Source organism: Rhodnius prolixus, unplaced genomic scaffold (genome assembly GCF_049639745.1).
Source record: "Rhodnius prolixus isolate KJV_2025 unplaced genomic scaffold, Rpr scaffold_16, whole genome shotgun sequence".
In the NCBI taxonomy this organism is placed as follows: Eukaryota; Metazoa; Arthropoda; class Insecta; order Hemiptera; family Reduviidae; genus Rhodnius; species Rhodnius prolixus.
Window position 1 is genome coordinate 2,943,072 of NW_027411616.1, and position 16,072 is coordinate 2,959,143.

At 36.2% G+C, this 16,072-nt stretch overlaps 1 protein-coding gene across 1 annotated transcript in view; it reads right to left on the minus strand.

Annotated features, from left to right (window-relative positions):
* Galphao (G protein alpha o subunit) overlaps window positions 1-8,903 on the minus strand; it is an 88,431-nt gene extending 79,528 nt beyond the window's left edge. Inside the window, exon 1 of the mRNA XM_074134612.1 lies at window positions 8,330-8,903. Within this exon, the coding sequence (XP_073990713.1) occupies window positions 8,330-8,447 (118 nt within the window). The 5' untranslated portion in view covers window positions 8,448-8,903. The remainder of the gene's footprint in view (window positions 1-8,329) is intronic.
* Between the last annotated feature and the right edge of the window lie 7,169 nt (window positions 8,904-16,072).

The following is a 16,072-nucleotide window of genomic DNA, read 5'->3' on the forward strand; positions in this document are numbered from 1 at the left end:
GTTTCCCTTTTAAACCTCAATGGGGAGTTTTGAGAATGTTTGGCCACCAGGGCGCTTAGCATTAGCTCAAATGTTGTACTACGAATAGGCACCGCCTTCCAGCGCGACAGTCGCTGCCTGTGGGTCGCTGAGTGAGGTGCATACAACGTGTTCGTCGCATTACCGTTTCTCTCAAGATGACTGAACGTATTGAGCAAAGGCACTGCATCAATTTAGTCAAAAGCTTGGAGATTCTCAAAACGAAACAATTCGTAAGATTCAGCTGGTGTTTGGAGACGAAGCGATGGGTGAAACAGATTTGTGTTGAACCACTCCTTAATTTTAAGGAGTGGTACAACTGCTTCAAAAATTGCCGCACATCAGCGGAGAGTGACCAAATTGTTGTCCCCGGAACAAAAGGACCTCCGTTTTGAAGTTGCACTTACTCCAACCTCTTGGGCAATCTCCCGCACGGTCAAGCGACGATCTGCCATCACCAAATTTCGCACAGTCTCAACAACGGCTGCACTCCGAGCAGTTTAGGGTCTGCCAGAAAGATGGTCACTCTCCGCTGATGTGCGGCCATTTGTGAAACGGTTGAACCACTCCTAAATTTGTGTTTCACACATCGCTTCGACTCCAAACACCAGCTGAATCTTACGAATTGTTTCGCTTTGAGGATCACCAAGCTTTTGACAAAGTTTGATGGTTCAGTCATCTTGAGCGAATCGGTAATGCGACGAACACGTTGTGTAGCACCACACTCAGCGACCACAAGCAGCGACTGACGCGCTGGAAGGCGGTGACCAAATTCACAGATGCGCATGAAGGTGTCTTCCTTTACATAGTACAGTGGCGCCGCGCTATCGTCTTTATGTTGCGAGGGAAAAATAAAGGTCGGATACTTTTTAGACAGGCCTCGAATATCTAAAAACGTTTGTAATACTTTCTATAGTTTAAGTCAATAAATACTGGAAATTTGAAAAAAAACAAAGGTGGTTATTTGGTTTTTCTATCCTTTCTTTGTATTGAGATTAAAAAGGAAAACATTCCCAGAGTTTTATTGGCCTCTCAGGGTAAAACTATTGAATATAACCAAAAAACACTTATACAGTACTGTTACCATAGTTATAATGAACAAATTTGCAATTCTACATCTTAGCCTTAAAGCTATAGTTTGCTTGCAATGAAGTTTTTTTCTATTCCCCAAAAATTAGGTCAGCGGGAATGTTTTCCTTTTTAATCTCACCGCTTCATTTCTTTTATTCAAATTTTATAAGCATAATATCAAATAAGTTATTATCATATAAGAATTTATTAGATGTTACACAACATAAGCTGATCATCTTCATTTACAAAATATTTGTTAAGTAAAGTGTGCCACCAATTTAAAATAGAGTGTCCGAAAATCTCCAAATTTAACCTTCTATGTCTCAATAACTATTATCACTAGAACATTTCAATTTATACCAGTTGTAGAGCTTACTTTTCTCTACAATATGGGAAAGAGATCATTCAATTATGAACCATACGAACGTAGATATAGAGGTTTGAAATTTGAAGTGTCTGAAAATCTCCAAATTTAACCTTCTATGTCTCAATAACTATTATCACTAGAACATTTCAATTTATACCAGTTGTAGAGCTTACTTTTCTCTACAATATGGGAAAGAGATCATTCAATTATGAACCATACGAACGTAGATATAGAGGTTTGAAATTTGAACGAATTCGAATACCTCCAAAATTTAACCTTCTATGTCTCAATAACTATTATCACTAGAACATTTCAATTTATATCAGTTATAAAGCAAACGTTTCTCTACAATACGGTAAAAAGATCATTCAATTCTGAACCATACGAACGTAGATATAGAGGTTCGAAATTTGAAGTATCTGAAAATCTCCAAATTTAACCTTCTATGTCTCAATAACTATTATCATTAAAACGTTTCAATTTATACCAGTTGTAGGGCTTACTTTTCTCTTCTATTCGGTAAAGAATTCATTAGGACCGGAACAATAATAAGAGAGATAAAGAGGTTTAATTTAATATTTCAGTACCAGTTTTTGAGCAAACTTTTCCCTACAATTCGGTAAAGAATATGTTACATTGATGTCTGAACAATATGAAGAGAGATACAAAGATTCGAAATTAGAACAAATTCAAAAACATCAAGAATTTAATCATGATATATTCCTAACTCTATAAACTGTGTTTTTGTTAAGAAAATAGATTCTTGGATTCTAAATGTAAATATTAATAATGTTGTGCTTTTAGTTTATAATTATATTCAAAACTGTGTTATTAGTTTTCAGTTTTTGCAAAGTTTATACAATGTTGTGAGTGTTTTTGTTGGTTCTGTTGAAGCGCGAAAGGTTCGCTATGCACTTATGTAATGGGTATACCAGCGGGTATACCAACCTAACAACATGAACATGAGCGACACACATAGTACATATAGGGCATAGTGGTGGTCTGGTGGTATATCCCCACTGCTAATTCTACTTCTATCCCTCCTTTGATCCTGTCTATCCCTTTCCTGACCCCCCCCCCGGAGGCCTACCCAAGCTGAGATGGGGACTCATGTCGAAGCTGAATGCGTACTGGGTAGCAAAATATAAGTGCGGTAACGATCACCTTGGGGCACCGGGCGAAACCCCATTGTAATGTAGCCTTCCTGTGGTAGTGGGGGTTTGTTACAGTGACCATTGATCTCCCCACCTCACGATGGAATTAACGTCTGTCTCGGGGAGTCTTATCTTCGCTTCTGTGGTGCATGGTCGTAGACGACGTACTTAAGCTGCTAGACTTCGCGGTCTCACAGATGAGACCCGCAGATGATATTTCTGTGGTCTGGGGCAGGCACGAGACAATGCGGGAAGCACTCAAGATCATAGAAAATTGGTGTAGAAGGATAGATCTTATTGTGAACCGCTCTAAGACTACTCTGTTCTACTTTACTAGTAGAAGCAACAAAGTGAGCTACAAAAATCTTCGAATTTTTGACAAAACTCAGGTAGTGTCGGGTGAGGTCACGTATCTGGGCGTGGTCCTAGACTCCAGACTCACTCGGAAAGCACATCTAGATAAAGTTACACTAAAGGTAAAACAGGCTCTTTGCGGTATTACTAGAACCTGTAGGAAGACAATGGAGTCTTCGCCCAAAAAGACCCACTGGCTCTATACACGAACAGTCATACCTATCATCACCTACGGTGAGGTAGTGTGGTGGAGGAAGATTTGTTGTTCGATTACGTTGCAATCGAGTAATTGCGCCAGGAAACCTTTGGAACTTTGAGACCAAAGGAGATATAAGAGCAAAAAGAACTAGTAGGAAAAGTTCTCAACCTCTTTAGTAGGGGAGGATTCGTCTACTAGATCCAAAGGGGAGGGCACAATAAGTCTCTTGTGGCTGAGGTGTCATGAGGCACAGGTCCCGGCCCGCTATTTCAATCCTTAATCCTTAATCCTTAGAGAAAATATTAGGAGGCATTTTCGAAAAAAATCTAGGAAAAGGATAAATAATTTAGTACTGCGGTACTGCAGAGTGGTGGATTTCGATATTGATTGTAGAAGTAAGCTGTTGAATGGCAAAAACTTCCAACTGCGAATTCACAAATCACTTACAGGCTGGTTGTTATATAATTTTTAATTTTCTTGTGACGTCAGAGAAAGTTAAAGCCACCATCTCTAATTGATAACACATAAATTTTGCATGCCTTCTCTTGTACTGGCAGCAAAATCAATAACTGGGCCCACCGTTCTGCCTAGCTAAAATACATCGTTCTTACTACATCACCAAGCTGAGGGCGTTCTGAAAATAGAGTGTCAAATTGTTAAAAGTGCCCTCCACTAATGCATTTTCAGAGGTGTTTTCAACAAGAACTCCAACAGCAATATATAATGTGTAACCTCACATGAGATATTTTGCTTACGGAGCAACACACAGACAAAACATTGAAAACAAAAATCTTAGAAATGGGCTTTAGAAACTATCCATCTACGAACGTCTGTTGATTTTCACTACAATTTATGTTAATCTTTAAACTGCACATATTTCTCTTTATTACGAATTTTTATTACTACAATTAACGTAATTAAAACTGTCTAAACCTTAATGATCAAAAGTTAGTGGAAACAAAGATTCACGAAACTGTAATAGGTCTTCATGTAAGAGTGTGAATCGTTTTGAAATGCTTTTCGGAAAACTTGCGAATAACTGGACCCCTCTTCATTAATGTCACACTCCCGTAAGCTGGCCTTCACATTCCAGTTACATATACACATTATTATAGTCGAATTATTTTAGTCAAAATTTCAGATGATTAGCCACTCACAAAAAAAAACACATGAAAATGGGCAAATGTTTGAAATAAATGTTGCAGATAAACATGTATGCAACTAGTAAGTAAGTAAGTAAAGTAATGCCTATTCTTTCAGGCGGGCTTTACGTACCAAATCGTGGACGGAGGCGTCTAGCAAACATACTTAACTGTAAATTTCTTTTATTAACCATTAAATAAAATCCAAGGCCTAAGACCGGGAATCGAACCCAGTACCACAATGCATATTAGCTTTGCAGGTTTTGCCTCTAACCGCTCTGCTACCGTGGCGCCTTATGTGCAATTAGTATTTCAAGTTTAAAGAAATCGTACCAAACTTTTCAAGAAAACTAGACAACTTAATCATCAACCGCCACTTCCGGTTGGCCAAGATTGCGCAAAAGCCTGATGATCAATGCACTACAGTAAACCCAGCTTGGCACTCTCTGGTTACTTTCCACCTCACAAACTAACAGTTCAAGAGGCAAAGAACGAATGAGCCGCAAAGATTTAGAGTTTTGACCTTTAAACGTCCTGGTTTCGGGTGTAGTTATGATGGCGTTTGGAGTCGTAGACCTGCTTACTGATCAAAATTTATACGCTGAACAATTTTATTACTTTATTTATAAATTAGAATACTTACTAGTGTTCAGAGGAGGTTGGAAGTGTTTCCAACGGTCTCTTAGGAGTCAAATCTGGTATTACTGTGCAATCTCAAATTGTTCACCGGAAACATTTGTTTTGAAGTTCTGAGTCCAAAAAAGGGATTTTTACAAAAAGAGTTCTGTCGGTGGAATGAGTTGTCAGCAAAACTCAAAAGCTAAACCAGAGAAAGTTCCAGTTTGATATCCGGTTTAGGCTCCCCTAGCGGAACCGAGAATACGCTTTCGGCCAGCCGGAAGTGCATTGATTATTGGTAATTGCCTTTTGAGTATTTCTCGAAAGTGTTTCTATAAACGATTCTAATTAAACAGTATTAATTGCTTGCATTAATAACTTCCACTAAAAATTCACTTAGAGACCTTTTTGTGGGAGAGATGGTGGAGCCTATCCTCTCACGTGCCATTCAGAGTAATGTTCGGCATCACCACGCTTGAAATATTAATTTGAACCAAATATGTGGTGATATTCCAAGTTGAAGAATCTCTCTTCACAGGTAATACCAATTTGCTGAGCAAATCGTTCACTTGTTTCGACATTTTTCTGAAATGGTCCCTACGGTTTTCGTTAAACTTTCTGTTTTTTCTTCAACTTTTATTTGATTGCTGTATTTATAATTATTCGTTTTGAGGCAGTTGTAGAGAGGGATGGGATAAACTTTACTCCAAATGGTCGCTCCATTGTAAGATACAGTTTTACAAAGTGCATGTGCAGTACTGGAATATATCTAGGAATTCTAGTCAGAATTAACGGTGACCATTCTGTGCAGTCGAATGTTTTATTATACGTTATGTGCTGAATTATAACCTCCTTCCCTGAATTATATTAAAGAGGAGTTGAACGGACATCAGCCTCATTCCGTGATATTCGGCTGTGAACCAGTGGAGATGTAGTCTCGCTATTCTTGGATATAACTGGAATAAGTTTGTATACATTGTGTAACCCAAAATAACACACAAGCCTCCAATTCCACATGTGTTTTCTCAATATTCAGGCTCCAATATAACTAAAACTCTAGGCTGAATTGATAGCAGAGAACTGTATTATTAGGTATTGCCTTCCACATCCTCTGCCTTCATGAACACTCGCACCATTTTTACTTACTATTTATCTAGGATAGCTCAGGCTGAAATAACCTCCTTTTTCTCAGTTTTCCAATAGCGACATTTCGATCATAAATCGATCATGTTCCAAACCTATAACCATGATACCAATGGCTTTATTCTGTCGTTACGTGTCTCCTCTTCATCAACACTAGGAACTTAAATACTTCGCCAAAATTCGCTCTCTAAGAAAAATTCTGTTGACTGCAAATCTTTACTGAACACTGCTTCCCTCTTATTGGAAATATACGTTTGGTGGTCCACTGAATCCATTAAAGCTGTATTTCTACAATCTATTAGCAGAAAACTCGGGGGCGCTACAACAGCCGAGCGACGAGGCCCGCTGAGATGTATGGCGGTGGTTCTATTCACGGCTTTGGATTTAATGGTATTACGAGAAAAATCATAGCGACAGACACATCTTCCACGTTTATTTATTTCAGATGATGATTGCATTAAGTAGCTCCTTCGCCAACCTCTCATGAAATATGAAAGTTGAGCGCTTCTTGAACTTATCTTCGTGCTCATGACGTTTATTTTTGGGAAAAGTGGAAGTCTAGAAACTGCAAGAGCGCAATGCTTGCTTCTCATGGGGTAGTTGATTGCACCCAGCCTTTGGCATTACCGAGGACACTGAGCCAACGGCTCTCATGCAGGAAATTTAAAGAGCATACTAGGAAGCAAACACAAAGTTTACCAGTCTTTATCACTTCCAAGAGACTCTAAAGTTTGGTAAGACAATCCTGGTGACTGGCATCAGAAAACCTCTCCACGAGGTAGGGTTATTTATCGCAGAACCTCTGCTGGGAGGATCAGCCAACGGTTTTTAATATTCTGTTCGATTGCGAGGTTGCGGAAATATATTTGTTCCTCTTCCACCAGAGAAGATCATTTCTCAACTGATGGGGCAAAATCCTGGACCTAGTAAAAATTAGACGATTAATTAGGAGATGAACAATGAGCCTTCGCCTACATGCTCTAGGAAACCGGGCCTGACCCGAATACCAACAATGAAGCAGTCCCAAAAGATTATTTTGACAGAGTTTTAAACAAATATAAGAATTCCAACATTTTCAGTAGAAGACATAATTCTGCTACTGATAGACCCGAGTCGTTCACAACCTCTGCTCTAATTCTTTGTCTTTGTATGACGTGGTTTTGCATAATACGCTGGTTGTTCGTGGATAGACTGTTTTTCTTATTAAGACTGCCTTATTAAGGCCCGCCGATTTGGAAATCCTAAAAAAGAGCCATTATGATATATTTCCTTTTAAATTGCTTGTATGTACAAACATCACAACTATTTTTGTGTAACTTCTATTTTGGGACATTGTTCAGGGAAACACCATTGAACTGGGGTTACGACAGGTTGCCTCCCCTATTTTTTATGTATGCTACGATTTCAATGCCAGTATTGTATTAATCAATAAGAAAAGAGCAGCTGAAGTCCCTAATTATCGAGAAATATGGTTTCATTCTGGAAATATGTGCGCTACGTCAGTACAGCTCAGTATCACACACTGATATTAGAATTAGACAAAATCAGCGAACCAACTGGAAGTACCAGAAAGCGGAAGATTGTCAGCAATGTTTTCGCCGAAAAGCTCGCTTTTATTCTACAATATTGAAAAATGAGTTTTACTTGTTCCTAAAAGTGATTTATTAAGCGGTCTAATATTTCTTACTTTACACGTTTTTTTTTAACATAACTGAAAAGTGGAAGATGATATTTTTTATTTAAATGCCACTAATGAGTAGGATTCTAAAATAAGGCTGCCTTCACTGGGAAAAGAATCAATTTTACTAATAAAAATAAATAAAAACGAATAAGTTAAAAAATAAAAAATCTCAAGATAACATAGAAAAAGAATCAACCTAAGCAAAATTTAGCACAAACAAAAAAGTTAATTCGTATTAATTGAATTATTTTTTGTGCTTATTTTTATTAGAATTTTAGTTGTGGTTGCCTGCGTGCAGAATGGGAATTCACTGGTTTAGGGTGGAGCAGAATGGATCGATATGATATAGCGGGTGATTCAGAGTTGGAGGACGAGGCGAAGGAAGGGAAACGAGTGGCGAATTCAGATGGGGACCACAAAGTAAATAAATAAAATTAATAACAAGTTTAAGGTTAATCAATGGAATGGTGGCGATCTAAAATAAATAAAATCAAACTGGGCATGCGGACGCACCCACTTCCTAGCTACGAGCACGACAGGAAAGTTCTCAATATCACAAACATAGAGAATATAATGACTCACCTAATAGCAGTAGCTTAATATCTTTGGCCGCTTGTATACCGTCTTCTTTTAGATTTTTTTCTATTTGTTTGCTTCTCGCTAGAGCGGCTCGTTCTTCCGCACTCATAGCACAACCCATTTTCCTTAATTTGCTCCTCTTAATCTTCTTCCAAATACCCAATTTGTTTTCTACTTCCCAATTAATTTTGTAGTTTAAGATCAAACTATTATCACACTTCTTTTTTGAATAATTAAAAAATGTTGCAAGAAAACCACTTTATTACAATCTTTTGTGCACTGTTGTCTTTTGCATTTTTTTTTATTTTTGTAACAAACAATTCAAAGATCAAGAGATGTTGAAATAACTTTCTATTTATTTGTTTATTGTGGAGAGGGGAAGGTTGTTTTATTGTTTCTAATTTATTTTTTTAACACATGTGTTTTCGCATTTTGCATTATTATTTAAAGGTCCATGTAAAATAAAACTACCAACACACACTGCACTAGTTTTTTTGGAACATTGATAAAATATATATGTTTATCAAAATATTGACCACTTTTTAACATTCACGCAATTCAAACACGTTCTTCAAAAGAAGGGTTTACCCCCTTCTAATCTTATCACTCTATCGGGCCGGACATCATCCCTTTCTTTGTAGAAATTTCTTTTTTAAATTGTACAAAATAATTTTTAGAAAACGAAAAAAACTTAAAAGTAAAAATAATATCAATTTAAAAATAAAAAATAAACTAACTTTAGGAAAAATATATTATTTTTTTCTAATATATTATTTTACAAATAATAATAATAATAATAATAATGACAATAATAATAATAATAATTAATAATAAACGGTATATATAATATTTACAACCTACTGCTGAGCGAGCCCGTGCAACTAAAACTCTCGCGCCGGCACTACTATATCCGCCTGTTTGGTGGAGTAGCCCAAGATTCGCCCTGACACATTCACCGGCTTCAACCAACCTTAGCTACAGCAATATCATATCATCTCGAACATAGACGATTATTAACGAATATTATTCAGTTAAATAAGTTTTAAATATTTTGGTAATTTTTTGTATGTATGAGTTGATTTTGTAATTGAAGAAAATAATAATAATAATAATAATAGTAACCATAATTATTTTTATTTTTTAATGATTTAAGGCGCGTCAACATCTAAGGTTATTGGCGCCCGGAGCTTTTTTCAGTGCACTGCCGGCCTCCGGACAGTGTTCTCTCGTTACAGACATCACCGGACATCGAACTGTAAGAAGAAAAGAAAGAAAGAAAGAAAGATAAATTTATTATGCTCTGGGACTTATGTCCCTTAAGAGCAACCAATAAAATTTACAATGTTAAAAATATTCTCTCTGATCTGAGAGATTAAACTGAAATAAATTCTTGACAACTGTTTACATCCATAATTTTATATAAAATATGTACATATATAAAAATTACTAATTATAATGAATTAATAAAATAATAATAATAATAGTAATAATAATTATTAATATGATAATGTAAAACAAAAACAAACAAAAAAAAAAAAGAAAAATATCTTCTATATACAAACTTAAAAATCTCTTTTGTACAATTCAAACAAATGATTGTAATAGAAAAACTTAAAACTAGGCAGTAATTTCTTGTTGGTCAAGTCAGTAGGTAAGTCGTTCCAAAGTCTACTGGCAGCAACAGTAAAAGAGTTTTGATACGTTACAGTCCTATGTGGTTGTATGTAAAGTCTGGAATCGACAGTCCTTGTAGTTCTTAAGTCTAGTGCAGCTTTTTGTGTAAACATGTCATATAAGTATTTTGGAGTCTGTGTTCTAAACAATTGGTATATGAAATTACCCATAAAGTATTTTCTACGGTAGTCAACAGTAAGCCAGTTTAAAGTAAAGTAATGTGGTGTAATATGTTCGTCTTTCCTAATATTTAGTATAAAACGAATACAAGAGTTAAGTGATCTCTGGAGTTTGGTATTAAGTTCCGAGGTAAGATCAGCATATACCAGGCAACAGTAATCAAAATGAGGAAACATGAGAGTACTAACTAGCTGTTGACGGAGAGGTATAGGCAACATATTTTTATGGAGTTTTAGCTGGTATAGAGATTTATGAATACTATTACAAATATTACTAACATGACTATTCCAAGATAACGTGTTAGAAATCGTCACACCTAAACATTTTGCAGTCTCCTAGAAAGAGAGAAGGATTCGAAACCGGGACCTCCGCGTGGAAATCCAATACGCTAACCACATAACTAGTCCCTTCCCTTATTATCATTATTTTTGTTTTTATTTTTCCCGGCGAATCGACATATTGGCCATTAGCGCCGTCTCGTTTCCCAAAAACTTCTTTTGCTAGAATGGCACCTTCCACCCCGCCGCATCATTTACAGCTTCCCTGGTAAATAGTATGGAGCCGAGGGATACTGTCTAGAAGGGATCTTCTACGTATCTTCAACTATTTGACCATCGATTCTAATCGACGGAGGGAAGAGAGTTGCTGATATCTTGGAACCATCCTCTCTTTCCTTGCACGCCTTGGGCGTACTGCATGATGCTAATCGCTCAAAATAAATAAATGAATAACCCATTCACCAAATCGATTGGATACACTAATAATAGGGGTGAAGTACTTTGATTAAATTTCATTAAGATAAAAATCTAAATACCTAAAACCTAAACCTAGCCTAAAAAACCTTGCATAAAAACAACTTGCATTCTATAGCACATTCAACATAATAAATACATTCACGCTTATATCGCTCCAAGCCAACAAATACATATACACAATCACTAAATTACACTCATTGCATTCATTCTAAAGAGGAGGCATCCCCATTTACATAGTGTTAAGCCTATCATAACCTAAACATAAATCCTATAATATTCTAAACTTAATTTAGTGGAATAAACGAATGTTTTTTTTAAAAAGCCCCTCAATATGTACAGAATCCTCTTTCCAAATGGCTCACAAGTCACTTGGTAGGCCTGCTCAATGCCTTTCTGGTAGCAGAGCCTGGCACTCTTCAAAGATACGGTTAGCCTCTCCCTGCAAAAAAAGTATCTAGGTCTTCTTCCACCAACTAGTAGTAGATATCCATGTGTTAAACGCGTGAGACCGATCCTGAGCCTCCTTAGTGTGACTGATTTCTGCCGCGGGAGGTTCTCGACTGTCTAGTTCGTACTAAAGGCTATACATCTTACAATTTATCACTGTTCCATAGATTCTGCCATTTGTTTATCTAATATTTTCAGATCATTAGGGCGCACTGGAGTGATCATATCTATCTTTCCAGTGGCAGCACTTTTTGCCGTTCTATCAGTCACCACGCTGCCGGAGACGCCTATGTGACCTGGTACTCATACAAAGACCACCTTTATCCCAGTGCATACATTAAACAGTGTTTCAAAGATCTTAATAAGCATTGGATCAGTCGTGAACTTGTCCCGGAGAGCCTGTATCGCATTTAAAGAATCGGTTAGTGCTAGTGCCCTTTTGCCTAAGGTTTAAATCCTGCCAGAGAGCGGAAGTTTCTGCTGCGTACACTGCAGCGTAGTTCGGAAGTGCCCAAGTCATTCCTTCCGTGTAAACAGCACATCCTACACCGCTGTCGGTTTTTGACTCATCAGTAAAGATGGGGCGGTGATTCAGATATTAATTTAGCATTTCTAAAATTTGCCTGTTGGCAAATGGGGGGTGTCTCACTCTTTCTTTGTACTGACAGATCTATGCGGACGCTTGTAGATTTTAACAGCCAAGGAGGATAAAGGGCAATGCCCCACAGTTCTACCGGGTCTAATTCTAATCTCTCCTCTAAGCTTCTAGAAGGCTTTTGGCTCTTACACCCAAAGGCCGCTTCCGTGTTCTTTGCTTTCAGAATTCTTCAGACAAAGGGCTCTCAAATTCGGGTTTAAACGACGAATGTGTTGGTTTTCCCCATACTCCGGCATAATAGAATAAGGTCAACTGTTTCCTTCTAAGTTGAGGTGGCAGAAAACCCGACTCTACGTATAGGCTCTGCAGGGGGCTCGGGCGAAAGGCACTTTTAATTAATCTTATCCTTTCATTATAAATCCTGACTAATCCTGTCTGGTCTTAGCATTTCCACTATTTCCAGGTGTTTTTGCCAACTAAGTTTGCAAAGTGGAGGCACACCGTTTTCTCTTTCAAGGATTTAAAACCATTTATTGATGTCTCGGTAGCAACTTTGTTTACCGCCTGTCGTAGAATTGGGCTAACTTCACTCAGGTTATCTCCTTCGAGGTAAACAACAAGATCGTGGACGTATAGAGACACTTGAGAAGGCTACTTTATAACATTGGCCAAGCAATTTACCGCCACTAAGAATAAGGTCGTGGAAGGTATTCTGTTTTCAAATTCGAAGGGGTTTGTTAATATAGACCCTAGTCGTACGCGGAACTCTGTGAGTTCAGAAATTCTTGGAGGAACCTTGGTAGATTCCCTGTTAGCCTCCACACACAGTTCTTCCGCAGGATCGCAAATCTCCAAGTTGTGTCGAATGCCTTTTCTAGATTAAAGAACACGGCGAGCACGTGCTGTCTGCGGATAAAAGCATTCTGGACATAAGCTTCCAAGAGACACAGCTGATCTAAAGTAGGGCGATTCTTGCGCAATCCAGCTTGATTTTGGTCGTATAGTCCTCTAGTTTCAAGCTCGTACATTAACCTGTAATTCACTATGGCTTTGGGGACTTTACTTAAGCAAGAAATCAAGGAGATCTGAGGGATCAGTGGGTCTTCCCTCTTAAAACAGAGACAATGAGAGATTCCCGCCAACTATCAGGGTATAGTTTTCACTCTCCCAAATGATATTATATAGTTTTAGGAGATACCTTTTATGAGATACCAAAGTTTTTTATCATAGCGTACGGTAGGCGTAGTCACCTGGAGTTAAAGCATTGTCCAATTCTGTTGTAGTTAACGAGGAATTGTAAGTTTCGTTGGTGACTGTTTCGAAACCAATCGGTTGTAGCTCTATTTTAATTTTCCAACGGATGAAGTCAGTTGAGTAAGCCTGAGTTCCTGACACTTTAGAAAAGTGTGCAGCTAGGCACTAGGCGACAGCCTGTGACTCAAGTTATCTATTCATTGTTAGTCAAAAGTGCTGGAATTGTCGGAATATTTCGACGGCATAAACCATTTTTTATTTTTCCCATGCTTTCTTTAAAGTTGTCGACGTTGTTATTCCTGATACATAGGTTGCCAGGGTTACTTGTTTTGTATTTTTTATAATAAACCTCTATCTAGCTATTAGTCTTTTAAAAGTTAATAAACCACACGTTTCAGCTGGATGAGGACAAAGCCTACCGTTTGGTTATACGCTACCTCCACCAAACAGTCCCTATTGAACAGATAGAAGAACATACCGAACTTCGACACATAGTGAGAAACGTTACTCCTGTTGTACATCCAGTTACTTAACAAACACTGCCTCTCTTTTTCGTGGACCTCGAGTCAAGAAATAATAATAAAGACATTTTCGATATTGAAGTACTATGCTACACACGAGTCAAAATTGAGGAACTGCACAAAAAACGTTCAATAGTTCAGTGCAAACGGTGCCAAGAGTACGGCCACACGTACTCATATGAAACAGTGAAAATTTAACTTCAATTATCTCGTAAACTACTCGATAGATTTTGTTTATGATTCACCTGTATATGGAGACCACTTTTGGCTAAAACTGTAAAAAATTCCATAAAAATCTGTCAAGTAGGAAACAAGATATTTAGAGTTCAATTTTAGTTTCATTTGAAAAAGTGAAAAATATAACATCAAATATCTCGTAAACTAGTCGATAGATGTTGATTATATTTCACCTGTATATTTAGACATCTTTTGGCTAAAACTGTAAAAAATTCCATTAAAATCTGTCAAGTAAGAAACAAGATATTTAGAATTAAATTTTGGTTTCACTTGAAACAGTGAAAACATTAAATTCATTTATCTCGTAAAGTACACGATAGATTATGTTTATATTTCACCTGTATATGGGGACAACTTTTAGCTAAAACTGTATAAAATTCCATAAAAATCTGTCAAGTAGGAAACGAGATATTTAGAGTTAAATTTTAGTTTTATTTGAAAAAGTGAAAAATTTAACATCAATTATCTCATAAACTACTCGATAGATTTTGTTTATATTTCACCTGTATATGGAGACAACTTTTGGCTGGAACTGTAAAAAATTCCATTAAAATCTGTCAAGTAGGAAACGAGATGTTTAGAGGTAAATTTTGGTTTCATTTGAAAAATAGTGAAAAATTTAACATCAAATATCTCGTAAACTACTCGATAGATTTTAATTATATTTCACCTGTATATGGAGACAAGTTTTGGATAAAACTGTAAATAATTCCATTAAAATCTGTCAAGTAGGAAACGAGATATTTAGAGTTAATTTTTGGTGTCATTTAAAAAACAGTGAATATTTTAACTTCAATTATCACATAAACTAATCGATAGATTTTGTTTCTATTTCACCTGCATATGGAGAACACTTTTGGCTAAAACTGAATAAAATTCCATTAAAATCTATCAAGTAGGAAACGAGATATTTAGAGTTAAATTTAGGTTTCATTTGAAAAACAGTGAAAATTTTAACTTCAATTATCTCGTAAACTACTCCAGAGATTTTGTTTATATTTCAACTGCATATGGAGACAACATTTGGCTAAAACTGTATAAAATACTATAAAAATCTGTCAAGCAGGAAACGAGATATTAAGAGTTAAATTTTGGTTTCATTTGAAACAGTGAAAACTTTTACATCAAATATCTCGTAAACTACTCGATAGATATTGACTATATTTCACCTGTATATGGGGACAACTTTTAGCTAAAACTGTAAATGATTCCATAAAAATCTGTCAAGTAGGAAACAAGATATTTAGAGTTAAATTTTAGTTTCATTTGAAAAAGTGAAAACTTTTTCAATTATCACGTAAACTACTCCAGAGATTTTGTTTATATTTCAACTGTATATGGAGACAACATTTGGCTAAAACTGTATAAAATACCATTAAAAACTGTCAAGTAGGAAACGAGATATTTAGAGTTAAATTTAGGTTTCATTTGAAACAGTGAAAACGTTAACTTCAATTATCTCGTAAACTACTCGATAGATTTTGATTATATTTCACCTGTATATGGAGACAACTTTTGGCTGGAACTGTAAAAAATTCCATTAAAATCTGTCAAGTAGGAAACGAGATGTTTAGAGGTAAATTTTGGTTTCATTTGAAACAGTGAAAACTTTAACATCAAATATCTCGTAAACTACTCGATAGATTTTGATTATATTTCACATGTATATTTAGACAACTTTTGGCTAAAACTGTAAAAAATTCCATAAAAATCTGTCAAGTAGGAAACAAGATATTTAGAGTTCAATTTTAGTTTCATTTGAAAAAGTGAAAAATATAACATCAAATATCTCGTAAACTAGTCGATAGATTTTGTTTATATTTTACCTGTATATGGGGACAACTTTTAGCTAAAACTGTATAAAATTCCATAAAAATCTGTCAAGTAGGAAACAAGATATTTAGAGTTAAATTTTAGTTTCATTTGAAAAAGTGAAAACTATAACATCAAATAGCTTGTAAACTACTTGATAGATTTTGATTATATTTCACCTATATATTTAGACAACTATTGGCTAAAACTGTAAAAAATTCCATTAAAATCTGTGAAGTAAGAAACAAGATATTTAGAATTATATTTT